This window comes from Marmota flaviventris, chromosome 6 (genome assembly GCF_047511675.1).
Source record: "Marmota flaviventris isolate mMarFla1 chromosome 6, mMarFla1.hap1, whole genome shotgun sequence".
In the NCBI taxonomy this organism is placed as follows: Eukaryota; Metazoa; Chordata; class Mammalia; order Rodentia; family Sciuridae; genus Marmota; species Marmota flaviventris.
Window position 1 is genome coordinate 104,696,371 of NC_092503.1, and position 24,998 is coordinate 104,721,368.

Genomic DNA, 24,998 nt, shown 5'->3' on the forward strand with positions numbered 1-24,998 from the left:
TTTGGTTTAAATTTTGAGAAACCAATGTGCATGCTCTTGGGAAAAGACAGAAGAGGCTTAAATTTACTGAGATTAACTTGCTAAACAGAATTTAAATGGTATGTTGAAGCACTTTCTCTACAGAGAGAAGGTGGTAACTTTTCTTTAAGATGATAATGGCAAGACATTTTGAAATTCCAGGTTAGACAAAGTATAGTAGCTGTCCCAGCTGACTGACAGAGTTGACTCATATAGCCCTCTGAGCAATAAGTAGCTGCTTGAAAGAAACTTTAAAATTGTAATTCAGTGTCAGCTGTCTGCCTTTTCCAAGGTAATAAAGTATATTCATCATAACCTCTCCAGTCAGAGATCAAGGTTTAAGATCAGGTGCTCTGACAGAGTATGAATAAGCAACTTACTAAACAGGATATTACATCACCAGTAGTCAAATCAACATTTAATGATAATAAAGAGCCTATGTGTTTTAGCCCATATTCATCTAGAACACAAATAAGTTTATCTCTTTGACTGCAGTACATGGTGTTATTAGAAAATTTAACATTTGACTCAATAAAAGTTAATATGTATTAAATTTTTAAATAAAACAATTAGTAAATTAGATGTAACAATCTTTATCGCCAAAGTAGTTTTTTCCTATTACATCCCATTAAATGATCCATATACCTGCAATCAAGTTAGGGTTTTAAATAAGTAAATTTTTATAAGTCTGCTGTCTGTAACTTTATTCAAATGGTTCCTTTATTTAAGTGGTTCCACCATTGTGTGTGTGTGTGTGTGTGTGTGTGTGTGTGTAGATCAAGAGAAAGAAAAAGAAGATATTAAAAGTGGCATAAATAATAACTAATGGAGCTAGGTAAAGGGTATACAACTGCAATTACTCCAATTGTGGGAGTCTTTAATAATATAAAATAATAATATTTTATATCCATAGAGATTCTAATTCTTAACTATTTAGCTCCATATGAAGATTTATGAACATGCTATCAACAAAGGAAAGGATGGGTGGAAAAGACTGTCTGCTGTCTAGCAAGTTTGCAAACAAGTTAATCTGGAATGTCCATCAATTCAAAGAAACTGTTAGTAGTAATCCCTCATCTCTTACACATTCTTTATTATTCACCCCTCAAGGGCAAACCTTGAGTGATTATTAGCAAACCCTGCTCACCCGGTCTACTTCCTCTTTTTTCTCAACCCTTGTGATAAGGACAATCTTATGCTATTTTCTTATTCTCTCAATTTTATATTTCTGACAACTACCCTTTCCTCTGATCATGCTTTCCATCTTTTTTATTCTTTCTCTGTACTTCCTTGATCTTACTCCTTTATTTACTATTTTATTTACTACTTATATTTATCTTACTACTACTTTTTTTCCCTTCTAAGTCTTGCTTCCTCTCTTTCCACTTCTGCATTCTTTCTCTGTTAGATTTCCATCATCTATTGCTGATACTCTTATCTCTTATGTCGGGTTTAAAGGTTATTGAACAAGGGAAGGCATTGTAAATTCCATTTTTAAAAAAATAATTATTATTATGGGGTTCCTAGTGAAAAAGACAGGAAATGCATAGTTTAGAAAAATAACATTTTTCATAAAATATATTTTGCATTAAATTCATGATAACTTATGCTTTAGTCACTTATACACAGTTTAAAATGCCTGCTAATTTGCAGCATCAATAGTTTTATTTGGACTGAAACAATGAAAATAATTAAAGTAATAGTGCAATAAACAGCTGTATACCCTTTACCCTGATCCATTAGTTATTAATTATGTCACTTTTAATATCTTTTTTTCTCTTGCTCTACATACACACACACACACACACACACAAAATAGTGGATACATCTTTCACTAGGAACCATTTAAATAAGGTTATAGAGAGCAGACTTTACTTATAATACTTTAGCATGCCTTTGAAATATTAGCTCATGTAACCACTTTCCCCCATTACATCTAAGAAAATTAACTTTCATTCATTGATATCATTTAATATAGAGTCTAGATTAAATTTTCCCAACAGTCCTCAAAATGTTACTTTTAGATTTTGTTCCCCTGAAGGCTTATAACTTACAGTTGATTAAGACAGTTATAATCTAAAGTAAAACACTATTTTTTTTTTCAGGACATTAACTTTTGAAGAATTCAGGCCAATTGTCTGACAAAAAGCTCCACATTTGGGATTTTTCTGATTATTTCCTATTGTCAGGTTTCAGTTAAACACTTTTGATAAGAATCCCACGTGGGTGGTGTGTTGCACTTCTGGTTGTGTCACATCAGAAGGCACATGGTATGAAGTTGCTCCAATGTTACTCTTGCTAAGCGATCACTTAGATGGAATGGTGGCCCCTGGACAGCTATACTTTAGAGGTGATTTTACTTCTTATAATCAATAAGTAATCTGTAAGTTGAGAATCTGACACTGTGTTACTATCCTGTTGAAGCAAAAATTAAAAACAGGCAGTGTAGATAGGTAATCGGGTTGGATCCAGAAAATGGAGGCTGCCCTGGGAGAATGTTAATGTCTCCAGAGCACCTTGATTACCAATACTATACTACCTATACTACCCCTCCCCAAAGATTGCAGACAGGAATCTGCTAATTAATGCTCCCTGGGCTGCCGCTCCCTTCTTGCCCCATCACTCCTTTTGGCTCTTCCCTCTGTCCCTCTGCTTCTCACCTTTTGGCCATCCCACCTGCTAGGCAGGAAGGAGGGAAATAATGGGGAAGAGAGCAGGAAAACAAAGAAAATCTAAAATATATAAAAGAGGCAGGATGTTCTCACTTCTTGGGATACCAGGATACAAGCTATGGCCCCCAGCTTCTCTCTCTGGGGAGAAGTCTGTGTTACTATGTTTTTAAATAAAACCTGCTTTATATGCTTGCCTCTGACCTTCTCTAATGTTCAAACTTCAACATTTGAGGAAGCAGAACTTGTCACTGATAATAGGCGGTATCACCATTTCCCAACATCCATTCATTTGTTGGCTTTAACATTCATTGATAATTTTTGCCTGAATCAATGATTAAATTGGGTGTTTCAAAACAACAATTTTCTAATTATGTCATCCTTTCTAAATTCCTTAATACTCTTCTCTAAAGAAGAGCTTTTGCTAGTCACCCTACTTGTGTTTTCAAATCACTGAGAACTTAAAGATGTATTTAAAAATCAGTTGTGCCAGAAGTAGCGACATAAGCTTACAAAATCCCAGCAAGTCTGGAAGCTGAGGTAGGAGGATCTCAAGTTCAAAGCCAGCCTCTGCAATTTAGGGCAGCTCTAGGTAACTTAGTGAGATATTGTACCAAACATTTTTTTAAAAAGAGTTGGGGAGGGGGCTAGGGACACGACTCAGTAGTTAAGTTCCCCTGGATTCAATCCTCAGTACAAAATAATACATTAAAAAAAGTAAGTAAAAGTATTTATTTTTAGATCTTGGACCAGTGTGCTGGTTATTATGTTAGAAGGAATAAGATATGAATCCTGTCTTACTTTTTTCAAGTAGCTATCCACTTGTCTCATTGCAATTTATCTACAATTTCATTTTTATCCCAATGATTTGACATGACACTTTATTTTCAACTTTCCTAGCTACTTGTTCATAGTTCTGCATAATCATTAACTACATTATTTAAATTATAGAAAGTTTATAATATTTTAGCCTTTGTGGAATTAACCTTCCTCTTCCCTGCTTTTTCATAATTTGTATTGCTATTTGTAAATGTTTATTTTCCATGTGAGGCCTAGAAGAAACTTATCCACCTTTAGAAAGAAAAAAAAATCTTTCATTTTTTACCAAAATTAACATCTTTGTTATGTCAAATTTCCTACTCAAGAAGAGGTCTTTCTATGAACAGTGGGAAATTTTAAAAGAACATCATTTATCTATTTTTATCTGTAAAACTGAAGAGTAAGGCAAAATAGACTGCTTCAATTTAAGATGTTTAATGTGTTGTAATAAATTAGTAGAATTAATCATGATAATACTTAAATCATCACTATTATAAATAGCTTACATCTCTTATTTATAAATCATGCTTAGAAAACTACTTAGTATACTTATATAGAATTCAATTCATATCACAATCTAAAATAAATTCTAAAAACAAAATTTCAAATTGCTAAATTCCACTAAATTTAACATATAATAGTGTAAACAAACAAAAAAATCAAACCACTATATTCTAAGAATAGGATTTAAGTCACTGAGTCTTGCATAGAATATAATTTTACAATAATCACTTAAACAGAAAAATCAGTATGAACTGACATGAAAAAAATACTAAAATTATATTGTTAAGTCAAAAAGCAAAGATGTATTTGCAAAGCAATATATATATATATATATATATATATATATATATATAGCATGTTCTCATTTCATAAATAATAGGATATACTCATGTGTTCTACATTACATAATATGCACATATACATATGTATATATACAACATGGGTATATACATTATATATGCTACACATATATTCACACACACATAAGAACACATGCATACAGAATTCTAGATGGAAACCCAAACTGTTAGTAGTTATTATTGGTAAGTGGCAAGATAAGAGATTCACTGTTATATATATATACATAGTTATATACTGTAAAATATCTATTTTTGTAAGGAAACATTCCATATTTTTAAAAATACATATAATTTTCAATACTGGGACAGAACCTGGGGCAGAGTATCACAGAGCTATTTTTCAGACAGAATCTCACTAATTTGCCAAGGCTGACCTTGAACTTGCAATCCTCCTGCCTCAGCCTCCCAAGTCACTAGGATTATGGGCATACACTACTATATCCAGCTACAATTTTAAAATTAAAAAAAGTAAAAGGATAAGTAAAAAATTGATACAGTACAAAGTTAAAAGTACTTAAAATATTTAAAAGTTAAAAACATAACTAATACTCTTATGTGAAAAATCTGAAATATTTACAAAAAAATAGACATTTCTCAATAGGCAAACAGTACCTTATAATTAAATGGGCAAGTTAATACAGCAAGAACCCAATAACATACAAGAAGAATTTTTAATATTTGCAAAAGAACAATAAAAATGATGACAATATTTATAAAATGTCAAAAGTACAAAAATTTTAATAAACAGGTTAGTCCAATCAAGTTAGTAAAGTGTTTCAGTTTATTGCTTAGGATGTAAAACAAAATTACTCATTCATGGCTCAATGAGGTCAAGTACTATAAGTTGGCACAATCATTCGAGATAAGAGTTCCACATTATATATCAAGATTTTAAAATGTCCATATATGTTGATGTGGCGAGTAAACTTACAAGAATCTTCTGAAAGCAAACAGTTGAAAATGCAGCTAAAATTCTAAGGAAATGAAACAACTCAAGTGCTCCCTCTGTTGGGAAATAATCTGAAACTAAAATCTGACATCTGGTGTTTTCTGTGATAATAGCATGATATTGACTAAAGATCTGATAGTCCTGTGGCAAGCAATGCGTTTTAACTGTGTTTAAAACCTAAAGCCATTTGGAAATAGGTCTGTGAGTGAAAGAAAAAGTTTCATATAAACTCCTAAGAGGAATTGCTAGACATTTGCTGTTCTTTTCATAATTTTTCTTCTAATTACAAGAGAAGGAATAAGGGGAGGTGAAAAAAAAGTTCCCTCAAGGAAAAAACATGTCACCCAAGAAGTGCACACAATTGAAAAAGGGCTGGGACATTTACAATACCAGCACTGCCAAAGTGGGTAAGGAAAAGAGGAGAGGTGAGCAGTGGCTGTTCTCTCTTTCTTACCATATTCTTTGGTCGTAGCGCAAGGCCAAGATCAGAGAAAGCAACGGTCTCTTAGCACTTGGGTTTTATAATTGGAACTAAGTTTGAGAATCTTGGGCAGTTAGATACTTGGGAAAAGTGAACTGGGGTGTCAATTCTAGGTACGATAATGAAGAAAAAAGCCCATCTGTATTTTATAACTCTAGGCTATTTTCATTTTCCCCACATTGAATTTTAATGCAACCATCACAGGCAGGAAGGAAAAAATAATCCTTGTACTCTGAGTGTGCTCTTCCATCACACCTTTTTAGAGATAAAGAATACCAAAACTTTAGGTGTGTTAGAGACAACTTATAGAAATTTAATATATAACTATTTCACGTCCTTTCTCACAATTGAAATCACAAACTTGATTAAAAACACAAAGAGAATCAAATGATATATTATTTGATGAGACTCTATTATAGTGGATGCGTTAATTTCCACCCCAAATCACACTATCTTGCTCCCAAATTTTGAGAAGATTAAATTCTCAGTTGTTCCTTTTATTTTGCCTCATTAGTATTATATATCACAATAATGAGAGTGAATACTCATTATTGCTAAAATACCTAGCAGTTTACAAAAGCTAGTGGACATCCATCCTGGACAGACACAAGACAAGTACATATCTCAGGAGAGCTGAGTGTGTTACCTTTACTGACTCCTTTTATTATCATTCCTGGCCACGGCTGCATCATAAAATACTTGGTGCTGTTTACCAAGGGGTCATCTCTCCCCAGTAAAAGCCATTAAACTGCTTTCAGAATTATCTGCTTATCATTCCCTCTTTACTGTCACAGTTAAATCTCAAATAGATTATGCATATTTTTCTGCAACTGCTTTGCCTTGTTTTGAATCTCATAACTTTTACATCTTTTCCATGTTAGCAATCATAGCTTTCTAGGATTCCATGGAATTTCATTGAAGTTATACTATATATATTTAATCAGTGAACTAATTCACACATTTTAATTTTGCCTTTATGATGATGTAATGGATAACTTTTTGTATAAATCTTTGTACACTTTCTATCATAACAGGAAGACAAATTTTTAAAGGTGGTATTGTTAGATCAAAGGAATGTAATCTTCTATTATTTCTATTATAATTTTTATTTCTTTATTTTTATGTGGTGCTGAGGATCGAATCTAGTGCCTCATGCATGGTAGGCAAGCACTCTACTACTGAGCCACAAACTCAGCCCCCAGGCTTGTTTTATATTCATGAATATATCTTATTGCACTATAACATGCATACAGACAATTGCGTCATCATTTAATATATTGAAGAGCTTTCTCAAGGTGAACACACCTGTATAACCCATCCAGGAAAATAATAAAAATATTAACAAAAATCCAGAAGCCACATTCATATCTTCTTCTACTTACTATCCTTCTCACGAATAACTAATTCTTGACTTCTAAAGCCAAAGGTTAATTTTACCTGGTTTGAGATTTTATATAAAGAGAATCACATAATTTGTAATATTTTCTGTCTTCTTTTTAGTATATGTATTTAAAATATTTGATAGTGCAATGGAGATCTCTCATTCCTCATGTGTTAGACTCTCAGAATAATTTCACAACATTGACCATCTCTGTGTGTTGACATTTTTCTTCTGTCTCTTTCATGGCAGTCATTTCCTGGCATTCCTCCTATCTTCCGACTGATTCTTTTATTACAGAGTCTTTTCCTTCACTTGCCTTAAATATTTGATTTATTCAAGGTCCAGTTTTGGACAATCTCAGTCAGACTTCTAGCCATTGTTACCATCTACACCCATTGTCTCCTAAATATACATTTGTGTCCCAGAAAACTTCTCTGAGCTTAAGACTCAAATATTCATCTTTTAAAAAATTTTTTTAGTTGTATATGGTCTCAATGCCTTTATTTGTTTTCATGTGGTGCTAGAATTGAATCCAGTGCCTCACACTTGTGAGGCAAGTGCTCTACCACTGAGCTACAACTCCGGCCCATGAAATATTCATCTTGATCTCATCTGTTGCATGTTTCAGAACTCTAAATTCCCAAACTGAGCAAACATTTTCCTGTTCCCAAATTTCCCAGACCTGGCACTGTTCCAGTGTTTCTGATCTCAGTGGAAAAATATCACAAGCTATAGGTTTCACAACATAGAAGTCCAGGAGTCAACTTGACATTTACATCTCACTATGCCCTACAGCCACTAAAATTACTAAGTCCTGGAAACTTGTTCTCCTGAATAACTTGGGTAACTGTGAACTTTCACTATTTTCATTGAGAACATTCAAATGTAAGCTACTATTTGCTTAGATGATAGCCTCCCAATTAATTTCCAAACAAATTATACTCTGGTTAAAACTCTTCATGGGTTTATATATCACATTGAATAATTTCCTTGAATCAGCAAATAAAGCCCGGTTTTGACCTGGTCACTTCCTACTTCTTGAGTCTCCTTTCCCTCCACCCCATTGTTCTTCTCTCCTTACTCTAAATATTTCTTCACACATTCCTTAAAAGGGTTTGAAATAGGCTTGAAAGTTGAGAGATTCTACCCAATGTGGCTATCTGGAAGAGAAAAAAAAGAAAAGAAGATGATACATGCAATTTGATAGAAAAAAGGTTTTTTTTTTTTTGTTGTTGTTGTTGTTGTTTGTTTTTTCAAATATGTGTTCCATTTGGGGGATGAAGATGGAGGTGGAAAATTCAGAAAATAATGAGATAAAGGATAATCACCTTCAAAGAGTTTCAAGCTGTTTAAGGGGCCAATTAACATAATGACTAATAGTACAGTGTAGTTGCATGGTTTAGAGTCTGACAAACTCAGGTCATGGTTATGACTCAGCCATTTAAAGCCTGCATAACTTTTGGTGAATCACAATATCATTAAGCCAAAACTCTCACAATAAGAGACTGCCTCATCGGTCACATGGATTAAGCTTAAGCTATGTATATCTAGTATTTGGTTAAGTTAACAGAGTTAAGTGTTAAATAAGTGGTAGGAAAATTATCATTAAAAAATGTCTATAATAGCATTGTCATATATTAGGCAGGAGTAACTCATGCTTAATCAATGCTTAAGATAATAAGCATCCCAGGGGCAAAAATTAGACCATGTTCTCCCAAGAGGTTTATGGACTCCTATTATTTGGTGCTCCTCCCTCTGACACCAAGGACAAGTTTCTAGGTAACCACTGACTCAGGATGAACTAAACATATATGCACTCTCAAGGAGTCTTATTGTTTATTAAAATTTACTCAGTGTAAATCAGTTTGTTTTCCTTTCTCAGAATAACCACACAAAATTTGGACTTACCCTTACCTTTGTGGTCAGGATTTGGTGACTCCTATGAGAATAAGAAAACAAGCTTATATGGCCAAGTCAACTTCAGCCAGTCTAGATAAATCCAACTGTTGTGTTTACACCTGTTTTTATTATAAATGCAGGACACAGCTTATGAGGTTTATCTCTTCCTTTACTGTCCTTGAAAAATACACATATATGAGCAACTGAAACCCGAAGAAAAAATAAACAATGTTGGCATAGGAGAATAAATTATTAATTTAATTATTTAAGCATTTATATTTCCTTTAAGAAAAGATATACAATTTAATGAAAAGAATGACTGAAATCAAAATTACAGAGTTCTGGCTTTGCCTTCAGCACTGATTGTATAGAGTACAATCTTGACAAAATCATTTATTTTCCCTGGACTTCAAATCCTCCCTATGTAATAAGAGGGTTAAATTGTATTATCAAAATTCCTGTGTATGTGTGTGTGTGTGTGTGTGTATATCTATACTTATATGGCATTTGTATACACACATATGTACCAATAAGGAATCTTAGTCTTTTAATGAAAAAGCATATTACAAGTAAGGGGGCCAGATAGAGGATGGATAAGTTCTACTCCTACATTGCCATCTGTTTATAGCATTAAAATCCCTACATTTTCATCCATCCAAGGCAACTGGGAAGTGGGAACCTATTGGAAATGCAAATTCTCAGGCCCAACACTATATTTACTAAATCAGGAACTGTGGAGGAGGGACGGGCCATCTGTGTTGCAACTTGCCCTCCAGGTGATTCTGATAAACACTAAAAGGTGAGAACCACTGCCTTTGAACATTCCCAGAGGAGAACTATTCACTAATATCATAGGCATAAGCAGAAAGCCAACAATTAAAGGGGAAAATGCAGGACACTTAACAGAAAACTCGGAGCAGAGGTGGTAGAATAGAGGTTAGTGAGACATAGCAATGAGGGTCAAGGAAGTTTCATGATTGCAGGGAACTTGGTATGGTTGTGAAAATACAGAGCAGAGGCCCAAACAACTATCCACATGCTCCTGTGTTAAATCATTATTTTTTCTCATGCAATCATTTTTGCCTATATGCTAAGACCTGCTGGCTTTAGAAACTTCTTCCCTATAGTGAATTCTACAGAAGAAAAAACTTCTTCTTTTCTTAGCCACAGCTGTACTCCTGTCAACTACAGTTATATACAGTAGAAACCTGAGGCAAGATTAGCCAAGACTTCTCAGATGATCCTGCACATCTTCTCCAGCCTCTTATCACCAGGTTTAGTTCTCCTCTACTGGCAGCTTAGAGAGTGTGTTTGGGAAAGCAAGAAAATTTCTGGAGTGTCACTGGGCTAAAGGTGAGCTTGGTCAGAGAAAGGTTTGGGGATAAGAATAAGCCTATGAAAACGACAAGGCAAGAACTCAGCATGGACACTCTTGAGAAGACTTATAGATGCCATGTTGTCATCCAGAACATTTCCCTGAGAGGGGAATCCCCGGCTTTGCAGCTTCCTGGCCAGCGTGATGGCCACCAGCCGGCTATAACCTTTCCTGCGATGATCCGGCAGGGTGTAGCCATGGCACATGGTGGCAAACTGGTCTGTGATAGACCAGGATACCGGGTTTCCCTTGTCATCACGGACACACACACTGGGGAAGCAGGAGATGAGTTTGGCAATGTACCGGAGACACTGCTCATTGCCGCCCCTTGACCAAGTGCGGTTGAGGAGATCAGCATCCGCAACACTCAGATAGGTGAGTCGCGGGGAAGACCCCATTCTAAAAGAAATCAAGATGAAATAACGCATGAGCTCAGGATTCTGTGACAATAAATAACCAATTTTCCCATACTGATTTAATTGAATTGGCCAAAAAATAAAACCAAGTTTCTTAATATGCCAGGCATATGTACATACTCTAGAAATGTTAGCTCTTCTAGGTCTCATCTTAAGCTGCTTTTCTCCAGATTAAATATTCTCATTTTTTCCAGCGTTTCTCTTTTTTTATGGACTGCTACTGTGCACTACATTGATTCCAATGATATATAAGTTTCTAGGGGTTTACTAGAATACTACATAAAACCTCTGCTAATAAGATAAAGTGAGTGGTAAGATTTTTTAAGAACTGAGACAAATTACACAGTTGAAAGCCTATGAGGCTGATTGTGTCTTGGAATTTGACTTCATTTTTGAATTTATCAACATCATCAAGACCATTCTCAGTGAACATTAAGAGACTGATGATATAGTTCTTGCTATGATTTTTGTAAGTATAATTTCATGGTATTTTTCTTAGAAGCTATATAGTGTTAACTCACATTTTAGACATGCTGTCAGCTATGGCACTAGACCATTCATTAAGTGTGGGGAAAACCAATTTTATAGGATTTCAAATCAATTTTAAAAGTGAACTTCAAAGCAAGAACAAAGAATTCTCAGACAAAAATGTTGCTGCTCACAAAAACATTGCCAAGGCCCCTGACAAGGAACAGTTATGTTAGAGATTCTGACCTGCTGTCTACAGGGCAGAGCATTCAAAATGGAGTCCACAAGTTTGGGTAATGATTTATATATTAAAGACAAAAAGTCATTACTAGAAAAAAACACAGGGGATAAGCTCATGACATTTGAATGAGCAAGAATTTTTGAATAAGACTTCAAAAGCACAGGAAAGAAACAAATACACAAATGGGATTATACCAAATTAAAAATCTTCTGCATAGCAAGGGAATAAATGAAAAGAATAAAGAGACAATCTTCAGAACGGATGAAACTATACATCTGTTAGTTTGTATCTAGAATATAAGTCAAAAAACTCAAGAGAAAAATACCGAAATAACTCAATTTAAACATAGAAAATAAACCTAAATAGACATTTCTCAAAATAAGACATGCAAATGGCAAACAGGTATGTGGAAAAAACGCTTACCAATATGAAAAACTCAAAAGATAACAAGTGCTGGTGAGCAGGTAGAAAAAGGCAACCCTTAGCATTGGGGGGAATGTAAATTAGTCAGCCATTATGGAAAATAGTGTGGAAGTTCCTCAAAAAGAAAAATAGAACTGTCATCTGATCCAGTAATCCCACTCCTGGGTATATATCCAAAGGAAATAAAGTAAGTATGTAAAAGAGAAATCTACGCTAAGAAACGGAACCAACTTAAGTGTCCTGATAAATGGATAAAGAAAATGTGGCATCTATACACAACAAAATACTAGTCAGCCACAAAAATGGATTAAGTCATATCATTTGCAACAACATAGATGGAACTTGAAGAAATAATATTAAGTAAAATATGCTAGATACAGAAAGACAAATATGCTAGGTACTGCATGATTTCACTTACCTAAAGAATCTAAAGAAATTGATCTTAAAAAAGAACAACAGTGGTTACTAGAGATTAGGGAATGTAGGGGAGAGTACCATTTTTTAAATGAATTCTTATGATTTAGAGATACATATTAAACTATTTAAGGATATAAATTATTTAAGGATATAAAGGTAATATTTATTTCATTCCCTTAAAATAATCCAGATGGTGCAAAGATGTGTAGGGATGTGTATTAAATAAGACTATCTATATATTGGCGGGCAGTTCTTTACACTATTGTCTCAATTTTTGTTGTATATTTGAAATTTTAATAGTTTAAAAAACAGTAAAAAGAAAGTCCATTTGTTTTCCTGTGACTTAAAGTGTCTGTTCTTCCCCAGGTTTAGTCTTGTCACACTCAATAATTCCTTCCATATGTATCATAGAAGAAAAGGAAATTAACAGTCATCAATATGGGTACTTTTCAAGCACCTTGTTTCATTCGTTTACAAAAACAATGTGAAGATGATATTATGTCCTAATTCTTGAGGAAAAGAAATTAAGGCTCAGAAAGGTTAAAATGAAGGAACGGCATTTAGTAAATGACAAAGCAAGAACCTCAAAGTAGGAGAAAATAAGAACAAATGCAGATACAAACTAACAAATGGTTTCAAATATTGCTTTATGGAGCTAGATTTCTTTGGATTATTTCCTGGTTCTAAAATTTACTTCTATATATTACTTAAAATCTATTAAAAATGGAATACTCCTCCTCCTACTACTACTACTTTATAGGCCTGTGGAAAGGATTAAGGGGAGATATATTTTAAAACTTTAATGCTATATACTTAAAATCTCAACAAAGTTCATTATATACCCCTTTCCTAAAACAACAAAAACAATCACATGTTTTTGGATTCAGACAAGAGAGATTATTTAGAATTATGTTGGGGAGGAGAACACCAAGGATTGAGTTTTCTATGTGCACTATGAAAATGCAGGTATTCTGCAGGCACAGTGGCACATACCTGTAATCCCAGTGGTTTAGGAGGCTGAGGCAGGAGGACTACAAATTTAAAGCCAGCCTTGCAACTTAGGAAGGCCCTAAGCAACTTAGTGAGACTGTGTCTAAATAAAAGATGAAAAAAGACTGGGGATGTGGCTCAGTGTTAAAGTGTCCCTGGGTTCAATCCCTGGTACTGAAAAAAGGCAGGGGGAGGGGGTGCAAGTCTTTTGAGTTCATTTACAACTATCGACAGAGACCCTTATATATTTTCAAAGAAATTATGAACACTGAAGCATGAGGGAGAGGGAAAGAGTAAAACACACACACACGCGCGCACACACACACACACACACACACCAATCAAAGGTGTTCATACAATAATCTAATACAGAAATGGTAAAGATATAAAATGTATGGATATAGGTTTGTTCATATGTGTGTATACACACACACACACACACACACACACACACACTTTTAGTATAATGGTCCAAAACCAAATGTTTAAATATTCCTAAATGATACCAAGAGCTCCAGTTTTTACTATCTGGTCGTTCACAGCAGTTAAATGCTACCCCAAATGCAGAACTTTGGTTTACATACAGGAAACTGGTATCTGGCAGAGATGAAACAGGAGAAAAATGAACAGCCTTGAAGGAAGTCAGCTTTATATCCAATTGCTTTGAATTGGCAACAACTTTAGAAGCATCATATAACTCACTCTGTAGCCCTGTGGAAAGACAAACAAAAAAGGTGAGCATTTTATTTGAAAAAGCAAATTGCTCCAGTGTTTGTATACTGAACATCATCAATACCACCAGTTTGCTACCTTGTATTATCCTAAGCTTACTACACACACACACACACACACACACACACACACACACACACACTTATTATGGCTATTCTCTATCTCATTTTTTATTATTTTTGGGAGAATTTTTGAATTCTCATCACATTGCCACCCACCATAACCTTTCATAGAAAGTTCTGTTGGAAATATCCCATGAGAATTTGGAATTTTGTTGTACAAATTTTTATTTGTTTTTTATTACTTGGACAGATCTAAACTCCTTGAAATAAGGTACAATGTCTTGTAGCTCTAAAAATCTACAATTGACTATTAAACTAGAATTGTAAGTTTAGATTTGTTTGACAAGTTAACTTTAAAGTTTCTCTTCCAGCCTGTTGCCAAATTCTCCATTATGGTATTTAAGGTGTAAACTGAGTGTTGGTGAGATTTATCCTGAACTTTCTCAGATCCCACTTATTTATTATAGCTATACTGTAGTATTTATAAACCTTTATTCTGTACTTTTTAGATTTAAAGCACTGTGCTCAGGCACTGCTTCACAGTGGTAGAGAAAATTGTATGGTCCTTCTTTGTTCTTATATAGCTTATAATGAGTCCTCTCTCCACCTCTCCAACTCCCCAGTACTCCATTCTTTCCATTCTGAATCCTGATTAACTATATTCTCTGGAAATCCTTCATCCTTCATTTCCTAATGGCTTGTTCCCTCCCCTCTTGTGAGCCACTTCTCAGTGTGGCCTTGAAACTTCTTGAAAAATACATAAGTGGGAAGCTATATCCAACACAGTGTGGTATCTGAGCCTTGGTTCCACACTAGAGAGTTTAGCCTTAGAGAAGATAAGAAGGTTTCAAGTTGATGCCATTAAAATTACAAATGCTATGGTAGCATTTAATATTTTAAAACTCAAGTTACATCTAAATAATTTGAAGGGTTTCCTATGAGAAAAAAAATAGGCAGCACCAATCAAAGGTGTTCTTAAAATAATCTAGTATAGAAATGGTAAAGATATAAAATGTATGGATATAGGTTTGTTCCTATGTGCGTATGTCTGTATCATATATATATATATATATATATATATATATATATATATATATATATATTATATATATAAAATATACACACCCACCCACATCTGTGTCATACATACACACACACACACACACACATACATACAAAATACCTATTTATATATCTCTGATATATATGATAAAAGTGGGAAAGGAAATGACTGCATAACATATGTCTTGCATATGACCTCACCTTGTATTTGAAAAACTTGGTTCCAGTTAATGACATCATGTTCTTCCAATAGCTGTTGGTAAGCCCTGACATCCTTGTAGAACACAGCATAGGCATTAGTATAATGGTCAAGGTTATCTGTCTCAGCCTAGGACAAAAGACATAATCATGAAAACATGAACATATCATCTGGATAACCTAAATCCTAGAGAGCTTTGGTATCATTAGCTAGGCATGCCTATCTAATTTTCTGTTACAAAAATTAATCACCTAAAAACACTAAAATGAGAATGAGGCTAATGTGCTGCAATGTAAAGAGAAATAGTTTTCTTGATTCTTGATTTCTTTTTCTTGATTCTTTTGTGGGGGGATTAGAGAGGTTTCAAGACATTTATTTTACATTTTTTCTCAGATTTTATTTATTTTTGAAAGTAAATAGGGGTCAGGTATAGTGATATACACCTATAATACCAGCTGATGGAAGCTGTCGGGAGGCTAAGGCAGGAGGATTACCTAAGGTCTTGAGTTTGAGTTTAGGTTGCACAACATAGGAACAGTATCACAATTTTGTGTGATGTGTGTGTGTGTGTGTATTATCTGAGTCTTGACTTCTTGCTCAGGGAGTTCAACCTCAGAAAAAGTAAAGAGTCTCAAATTAATGCTATTAAGGTTATAGATGCTATGGCTGGCATCCCAAATTATAAAAGTGAATTACATCTAAGAAAGTCCAAGGTTTTTCTGAGAAAAAATTATATATTGTATATGCAATATATATTTAATATATTTTTTATATAAAATATTATATCATGTATATTATTATATAATATATTACTACATAATGTATATCATTACATAATATATTATTGCGTAATATATAATACATAATTATATACATAATATATAGTATATACATATATTTAATATATGAAATATATAATATATAGCTATATATTATATATATAAAGGGCAAAACTCAGTGAATACATCTCTAAGAGTCAAAGTTCATGAATCTTCCTAATTTGGAGGACAGCATGGATTTAATCACTTTAGCTTCACTGGGTCTCAGAGGCAGAATGGGGCCAAGTGTTTAGTCTTCTTCCGTATTTATCCCCATGACCAAAGTCATCCGTCATAAGGAATCATCCATACAGAAGAAGCCAGTATGTATGTGGCCATGTGTGCTTCATGCTTCTAGAGATGAAGAAGCACTAAGGAAACACTTTTGGACTAGAGGTCTTCCATAAGCCTGACACTCTCAAACCAGTCACATTAAAAAGTTATGGTGCTGTTTTGAACAACCAATAGAAAAAAAAAAGTTATGGTGGAAAAAAAAATGGGCTGGGGTTGTGGTTCAGTGTTAGAGCACTTGGCTAGCAAGTGTGAGGCACTGGGTTCAATTCTCAGCACTACATAATAAATAAATAAATAAACAAATAAATAAGGTATTGTTGTGTCCATCTACAACTAAAAATTAAAAAAAAAAAAAAAAGGAATGGTGAACCTGGCACAGTATTATAGTGAACACCTATAATACCAGCACCTTGTGAGTCGGAGGCCGAAGGATCTCAAGTTTCAAGCCAACCTCAGCAATGGCGAGGCACTAAGTAACTCAGTGAGATCCTGTCTCTAAATAAAATACAAAATAGGGCTGGGGATGTGGCTCATTAGACAAGTGCCCCTGAGTTCAATCCCCAGTACCCCCTGCCTACCCCCCCCCAAAAAAAAAACAAAAAAAAACTAACGGTGAACTATGTAGTATATCAAGATAATATATATGACTACTAAGGTCATGCTAGTCCCTTTACCTAATCTATTTTTTCCAATTGATACCAATTCTTGTTTTCATTTATTTGCCTTTCAAAATTTTACCTCTCTCTGTCTTCGGGTGATAACAGCTTTGAAGTCTGGCCATGAATCTAGTACCACTTCCTTTTGAAAGGGATTCCCACGATTTATGTTCATCACCGCTCCATAAACCTGAGCCAGAGAACCAAGACGGACAAACCAATCTCAATACCATCTGTTTCAATTGCATATTACACTCTTTTGTTCCAGTATATAATCATGGCCATTAGAGGGGAAATTAAAAATATATTCACAGACAAATACATTATATACACATATAAACTTCTTTACTGTTATCAGGGCACATGAAAACTGGTAAAAAGTCTACTAAAGCCTATGAAAACTCTCCCTAAACCTAGCTTTTACAGTGCAACAGTGAAAGGGTCTTAAGTTGATAGACTTACTAGGTGAGACTTGCCACAGATTGCTGAATAAACCAGAATCTTATGGCCTATACATATTTTAAAAGTCCCACAGATATTCTTAATATTTAGCTGATTTTGAACATACTATTCTATCCAAAAATAACTTGTAAAATGCAACTACTCATTCAAGCCTGAATAACAGGCAAAACAAACCCAAATTAAAAATAAAAATTTGCATTTATTTCAGATTTGATGGAGCAAGGCTTTGTAAACATTCCTTGAGAGACATATCTGGGTCTCATTCAGTATTTTATTGATGGAACCTGAAGTTACTGATGGAATGTTTGGTGACTGAACAGTACTGGAGCAATATTAGAATGTGCCTTTCACATTTTTTTTTCTCCGCTAAGAAAAATATCTGTCCCAAGAAACATGTGTGTTTATAAAGGAGGGGAAAAGATAGTGGTAGGTAACAAGGACTGCTGAGTTATGGGAAGAGGTTCCTAGCACTTTCATTAAAAAATAAAAATGAGAAACTAAATATCCATCAATGAGGAAATGAAGAAATACATTTTGACATATTTATGCTATAGATTACAAAACAGTAATAAAAGTGAATAGACCATAGCTACATGGAATCACTATGAATCTCACACAAAAAAGTTGTGCAAAAAAGCTGAGTATTTAAAAAAATTAACAAAAACCACTTTTTGTGTGATTTAATTTATTTACATCCCCAAACAGTGAAAACTAAATCATGGCTTTGGAAGTTGTCCAATTTTAGGGAGCAGGGAGAGGTGGTGGTCAAATGGAGCAGTGGGAGTTGAGAAGCAGCCTCTGAAGTAAATGTTCTTTCTCTACCAGAGTGGATGTTACATAGGTATTTGCTTCACCAATATTCACTGAGTTGCGTAATTACATTGTGTGCAATTTGTAGAATGTATTGGACTTCAGTGAAACATATTTAAATTAGTGAAAAATATTTAAATTGTAAGGGGTTTGGAACCTACATTTTACTTCCATTATCATGACCTGAACCCAAACCACACACCTAATTCACTCACCTTTTCTCAGTCTAGAACATTATACAACTTTCTTCTGTTTTACCTAATCTGGAATCTCCCTTGAATATGCTCACAGAGTGTGTCTTTCCGTATTGAGTGTGGTTTATATGAATGTGTAACTTGGATCATTTGGAGTGCAAATCAAAGAACCAAAGTAACCTGGAAGGGTAATTCTTATTCAGTTAATCATTAAATTCTGCAAATACCTGTCTTACATGTACACAATGATGTTTACTAAAATGATGTCATGTAAGGAGATTATATATCCTTATTGAAGAATGTAACCTAATTATGATTGGAATGTTCAAAAGGCTAAAAGGGAAAAACTCTTTTAGTATTCAAATTCTGAAAGAAAAAAAACTTGTTTGTATATGATTTGGAAATAACTGAAAGATCTGGCATTGGTAAAAAACAAACAAGCTCTTCTAATAGCTGGTGATTTAAAGGGTGAGTGTTGAGTGTGGGGGTTGCCTAGGAGGAAGTAAAGTTGTTGGGCAATCAGCAGTTAGAGCTTAGAAGGAAATTTAATCAAACACTAAGCTGAGGTCATAATACACATAGCCATAATCTCTGTAGAATTGAGGAAGGGTGAACAAATAAAACTACATTTACTTCAACTTTTTAATTCTCAAACATCTTTTAGGACTCCATGAAGGTCACTGAGGCCTTTTTAATTATCTCTGGAAGAAGAGCTAGCCAGATATATTATTAGAGCAAAAAAGCCTACTAGCTTATTGCATTAATTAACTTCAGTGTCAGTATTAAAAATAGGAAAATATAGATCTGATTGAAAGAGGAAAATCTTTTAATATTCAGATTCTAAAAGTAAAATTTAAAAAGCAAAACTTCTTTGTGTAAGATTTGGAACCAATTGAAAGATTAGGCATTGGTAAAAAACATTCTTCCAGTAGCTGCATATTCAAAGGATGAGTGATGCTGAATGCTTTTTATAGTACTTTTTCTGATTTGGCAGCCATGTAATCTCAAATTATTATTGGATATTTCCTACCACATGCATTTTAAGAACTATCAATAAGGCAAGATGACCAGATTTAATTAACACAGTACCATGCACCAGGGGACTCCAGTTAGACCCCTTTGTTTTAGATTTTAATGAACATAAGAATTATCCAGGGTATTAAAATTTCAGGACTCTGGTCTCCATCTTCAAAAATTCAGATTTATTATTTGTTTCCTGAGTGATTTTCATTTCATTCCCATTTGAAAACAGGTTGTACAACTGTCTTTTTGCTCAAGAAACTCAGCCATTCAAAGGCAATTTCATTGTAAATGCTTATAGCAGTTCTAGTTACACTTATTGTAATTTTTTTAAGTACTGGGGATTGAACCCAGGGATACTTTACCACTGAGTGCCATCCCCAGTTCTTGTATTAGACAGAGTTTAAGATACTGAGTCTGGCCACAAATTTGCAATTCTCCTGCCTTACCTTTCCAGTTGCGGGGGTTACAGGTGTGTGCCACTGTGCCTAGCCACTTATCATAATCTTTTGATTAATGACATCTTCCAAAGTGGCACTGAGTTATCTGTTGGCCCTCCTGGATTTTAAACCACAGGTTTGATGGCCAACGGAATTGCTGAAAAAATTATCAATGCCTAAATTTCAGTTCTATTGTTTACTAAGTTTATGTTCTTTATTTCAGTGCCTTTTAAAACATTTTATTAAGTTAATTTTGGGGGGGTAACAGGGATTGAACTCCAGGACACTCAACTACTGAACCATATCCCCAGCCCTATTTTGTATTTTTATTTAGAGAAAGGTCTCACTGAGTTGCTTAGCACCTTACTATTGCTGAGGCTGGCTTTGAACTCACGATCCTCTGTCTCAGCCTCCCGAGCCACCATTTAAAACATTTTAAAACTCAAATTTACTTTAGAAATAATGTATCCCAGAATTATTAAATATCCCTAGAAGTCCTCTAGAGTGACTGTCAAAAATCCTCTGGGCCTTATCCACAAACCATTATATCACTATTTGGCAGAAGACAGCTTGGAAACTATGTTTATAAAGCGTGCCCAGAGATCTTAACATCAGGGGGGAAAATGATGTGTGTGTGGTGGGGTGCCACTCCTGACCAGCATGGGCAGCTGAACTTAAGATCACTTGTGTGAATTTGCAGGGACACCAAATAAAACACAGACACAATTTACCTTTATACATCCTGGCTCTCGGCCTCAGGCTCCCCAAAAAGGAGAGCAAGATTAAAGTCACAAGAGGCTGATGAAAGAGGGGACACGGTTGGAAGTGAGCTTTTATTGGGGGGACTCTTGTTCTTATAAAGTTCTGTCCAAAAAAAGGGCAGAAGTGACAGGACTACAGGGACAGGTGAGTGTAACTCAATCCTAGGGGCACATACCCACAAAGAAGACCCCTTACTATGTGAGCTAGACCCCGCCCAAGCTACAGCTAATGTAGTGGTTGGTCAGAATCTAAGGCATCAGGACTGGAAGGTGTGGTCATTCATTGTGACTACCTACAGTTGGGGGACAGCCATGAGGCTTACATTATTTTACAGATTCATGCAATTAAAAGAAAACAACTAATACAATAATAAATTAGTACAATAAAGTTTATAATACCTTGAGTGATTCAGGAAAGTGATTCTTCAATATTTTCTCTAGCATCAGTAATTTGGTAGAACAGTTTAGCACCAACATCTTCTCCAGAACTTTGCAATTCCACACCTAATTTGAAACTTGAAGTTACAATTTAATTTTTGAACCTACTTAGGAATATGCTGGTAGCCGTTTTCCTTGGGTATATTTCTGACTCTGAAGAGGGAAGAAGGAAGAAGGTGGGCAAGCACTGGGATGAGTAAACTAGAGAACACATGAAAATGGAGATTGCTTCTGACCTAATCCTAGACAGATGAGGCTAACTGTAAACTGGGCTAAATCTCTCTATTATATACATTCAATGTACTCTGAACTCTTCCTTCAGGGCACTGAATTACAATCATAATTTTATGTTTAATTGTGTTTTCTTTGACATAGGTCTGCCTAAAGTAGCCTGTCAATTTCATGAATTCAGGGTCCCTGGTTGTGTTCCACTGTATCTGGAGCTCGTGCCACAAGGCCTTGCAGAGCAGGGACCTTCTAAAAATAGTTACTGCGTGGATAATATGAAACTTAGGGTAAGATTTCTGGGGTTAAGTAGAGAAACTTCTTAACAATGTGGGGCAAAGGCTAGAGAAAGACTTGAGTGGTTTTAAAGAACAAGTTGGAAAGAATCAGATGTGGGCAGAAGCTGTGGCTCATTTAATCAGATAAAATTCTGGAAAGAAAAGGACCTAAATGTAATGCATATAACTTCATCTTTTCTAAGGCAATTACACTTTCCAGATTTGGGAGCTCTACCTCCCCTGATTTGTTCCCAAGAAACCTTTCCCCCAACATTATGAGAGCTTGACTTCATTTAAAAACAAAACAAAACAAAACAAAACAACTTTTCTCCCTACAGTCAATGTAAGAGTTTATCCACTTACACTCCTGGCAGTCAGGCACTAGGACGACAAAGATGATTCAGGTAGACACCAGAACCTAATGCTTCTGGGATTTGGGGGAGAGCTAGAATTGTTCCTTCATGACACATTTGCTGGATAAATTGATTTGATTTCCTTATGTGGCATGCCTCTGCAACTATAGGACACCCAGAATGTTTGGCTATGAGCTACCTAAAATCCCCTGTAAAACTCTTCCATGAGGTTTATATGGGTATGAACTTCTAGGCAGCATTCAAATAGCCCTGTTGCTCTAGAGTTCACTGAGTGGTGCACTTAAGGTGTCTTGTTTTCTACAGGAATCAAAGATGTACAAAGGGCCAGCGAAGCACCAGAAAATCAGGAGGCTTTTGAACCCACGTATTTATAGTCTGGGCCAGTATTAGAGTCTTTGAAAAGATCAAGTTTCTAGATTTTTTAAGATGAGCAAATAAAAGGAGAAATGTACCCCTCCTCTCTTTACCCTGGCATCAACTCAAGTTTTCACTCACTTGTGTCATCTCTAAATAAAACTTTTTTTTGGTGGATATTTGCACTAAACACATTTATTCTAATTCAAAATCTTTTGATAGAAAATGAAATTATTTCAAAGGTCAGTTGCTCATAAATTTCTTAATTTACTTTGATGCCTAGAGATCTTTTTATGCCCTAATACTTAGCAAAGTAGTTAATGCAGAGTAGGAATAACAAGTATTTGTTGATGATTTACTGACTTATTACCTGGCTTGTTTCCCAAAGAATGTAAGACCACTATGGAATAAGTAAAATACATGAAGAAAAATTAAGTTGAAAGCTCAAAGGGAAAATATAGTTACAAAAAGAATATAGATTCAAGAGTGAGGTTGGTTCACAAAACATGGAATATAGTCCTACATATACAACTGATCTTCCTTATTCATAGATTCCATTATTTGAGAATGTTCCTACTCACTAAAATTTATTTCTAACCCACAAATTAATACTTGTAGTGCTTTTACAGTAATTTTAAGACATGCATAGAGCAGTAGAGTTTTTTCTTCCAATACACTTCCCACTAAGGTTGTTCAGGGCATACTCTGCTTTCTTGTTTCTGCCATCAATTACTGTAAACAAGTGTTCTTTTCATGGTCCCTCTAGTACCATTAAAAAAAAATTAATGCTTTCTGTTGATTTTGCTGTTTAAAATAGTGTATAAGGGCTAATTTGACATTTCTAAGTTCAAAATGGCTATAATGGGCCTTAAAGACAAAACACATGTAACAGACAAGTTTCACTAACACATCAATTATAATGTTCTCAACCATGAGTTCAATGACAATGAATCAACAATAATGAATCAACAGTAAATATGAAATGATGTATCTTTGAACAAAAGTACATGTAAAATAAGGTTTTGTATTACCTACTTAATGAAACCAGAGGCTTAGAGGAACATAACTTATTATTAGGTTGTTGTTTCAATATTGGCTAGGTCTGTGTCCGACATGACTATCATGAAACAAAAGGACTTTCATATACAATCAGGAATCAACTGTACTTGCAGGAAGTGAGAGCCCACATTTGATTCTGAGCTGTTTTATTATATATCACACAGAGAAATGATCATGCTCAATTATATGATTCAGATGCTCATAAAAATATCATACGCTCTATTTCTTAGCATTTGCTTATTTTTTCACTTATGCCATCTCTAAAGTCCAGTTCTCCAAATTTTTAATAATCAAAACCCTCCTTGATCAGGCATTAATCTACCCCCCTAGACTAAGCTCTTGCAACTCACAAACAAATTACTCAGGGTGACAAATTAAAACAAGAGACATTTCTCCCATGGGTTCACATAAAAGACACTACAGTTAACATTTGAAAATATGCCTTCAGTAAACAGTGACACATTTATGGGATTATGTCACTAAATACAAAGATCTTTTTTTTTTAATGACACAAACAGAATGCAGAAATCTTCACAGATGGAGAAAACATTTTTACACATTTTTGAATTATATTAAAAAGTCATAATGACAATTATGAACTCTGAAACCGACAAGATCACCATGTCATACCCTCCCGCTCAACACAGGTTCCCCATAATCAGTATGTGTTCTAGAATTGAAAGGTCAATGTTTGTAACTCCTTTAACCTAATGCTTACCAAAAACAGACTCATGAATTGAAAGTCTTTGTCAAGAAAAATGGTCATATGCATATCAGTTTTAGGAACTGAAGATTCTTTGGAGCATTTGAAGTGTTCATTAGAGCAAGTACCTGAAATGCTTTTGATTAATATTAATCATAAACATTAGATCTGTTTTTATGGTATGATACAGCATTTACAATACAATGGTGGGTCTTTTAGGAAAAACTTTTCTTTTTAATCACTCACAATTCAATGTTCGTAATTATTTTTTTATATTATAAAGGCTTTTGATTCTGAGAGATTACTCTCTATTACTCTAGTTGTACCCAAATCACAATGCAGTTTCATATTTCATAACACTCATTGTCCTCATATCAAGAAATTTAAAAAGAAAATACAAACCAACAAAACAAAATGTACTTATTCTTTCTGCATAAGGTGGACTTCATCTCTATTTCTCCCGTTCTTCGCTACAAATTATAACCTAATGATTTTACTATTTTAGTAGCGGGGGGAAAAAAGCTTACCTGCTATTGAGAGTTCAGTCTGAAACTGAAATCTCTTAGCTGTGTATCAGTGCAGTAGCTCCTCCTGTATAAATGGTAAATTTATACTTAAGGCTATTTCCCTAATTAGTGGAAAGAGGGA

General features: G+C 34.6%; 1 protein-coding gene across 1 annotated transcript; it reads right to left on the minus strand.

Moving 5' to 3' along the window:
* Positions 1 to 10,426: 10,426 nt before the first annotated feature.
* On the minus strand, positions 10,427 to 21,396 carry Glyatl3 (glycine-N-acyltransferase like 3). The gene is made up of 5 exons (XM_027938194.2): positions 21,319 to 21,396; positions 17,315 to 17,422; positions 15,467 to 15,593; positions 13,994 to 14,120; positions 10,427 to 10,853 (listed from the first exon to the last, which is right to left on the minus strand). The coding sequence occupies exons 1-5, from the start codon at positions 21,394 to 21,396 to the stop codon at positions 10,427 to 10,429; spliced, it is 867 nt and encodes a 288-aa protein (XP_027793995.2).
* Positions 21,397 to 24,998: the final 3,602 nt, after the last annotated feature.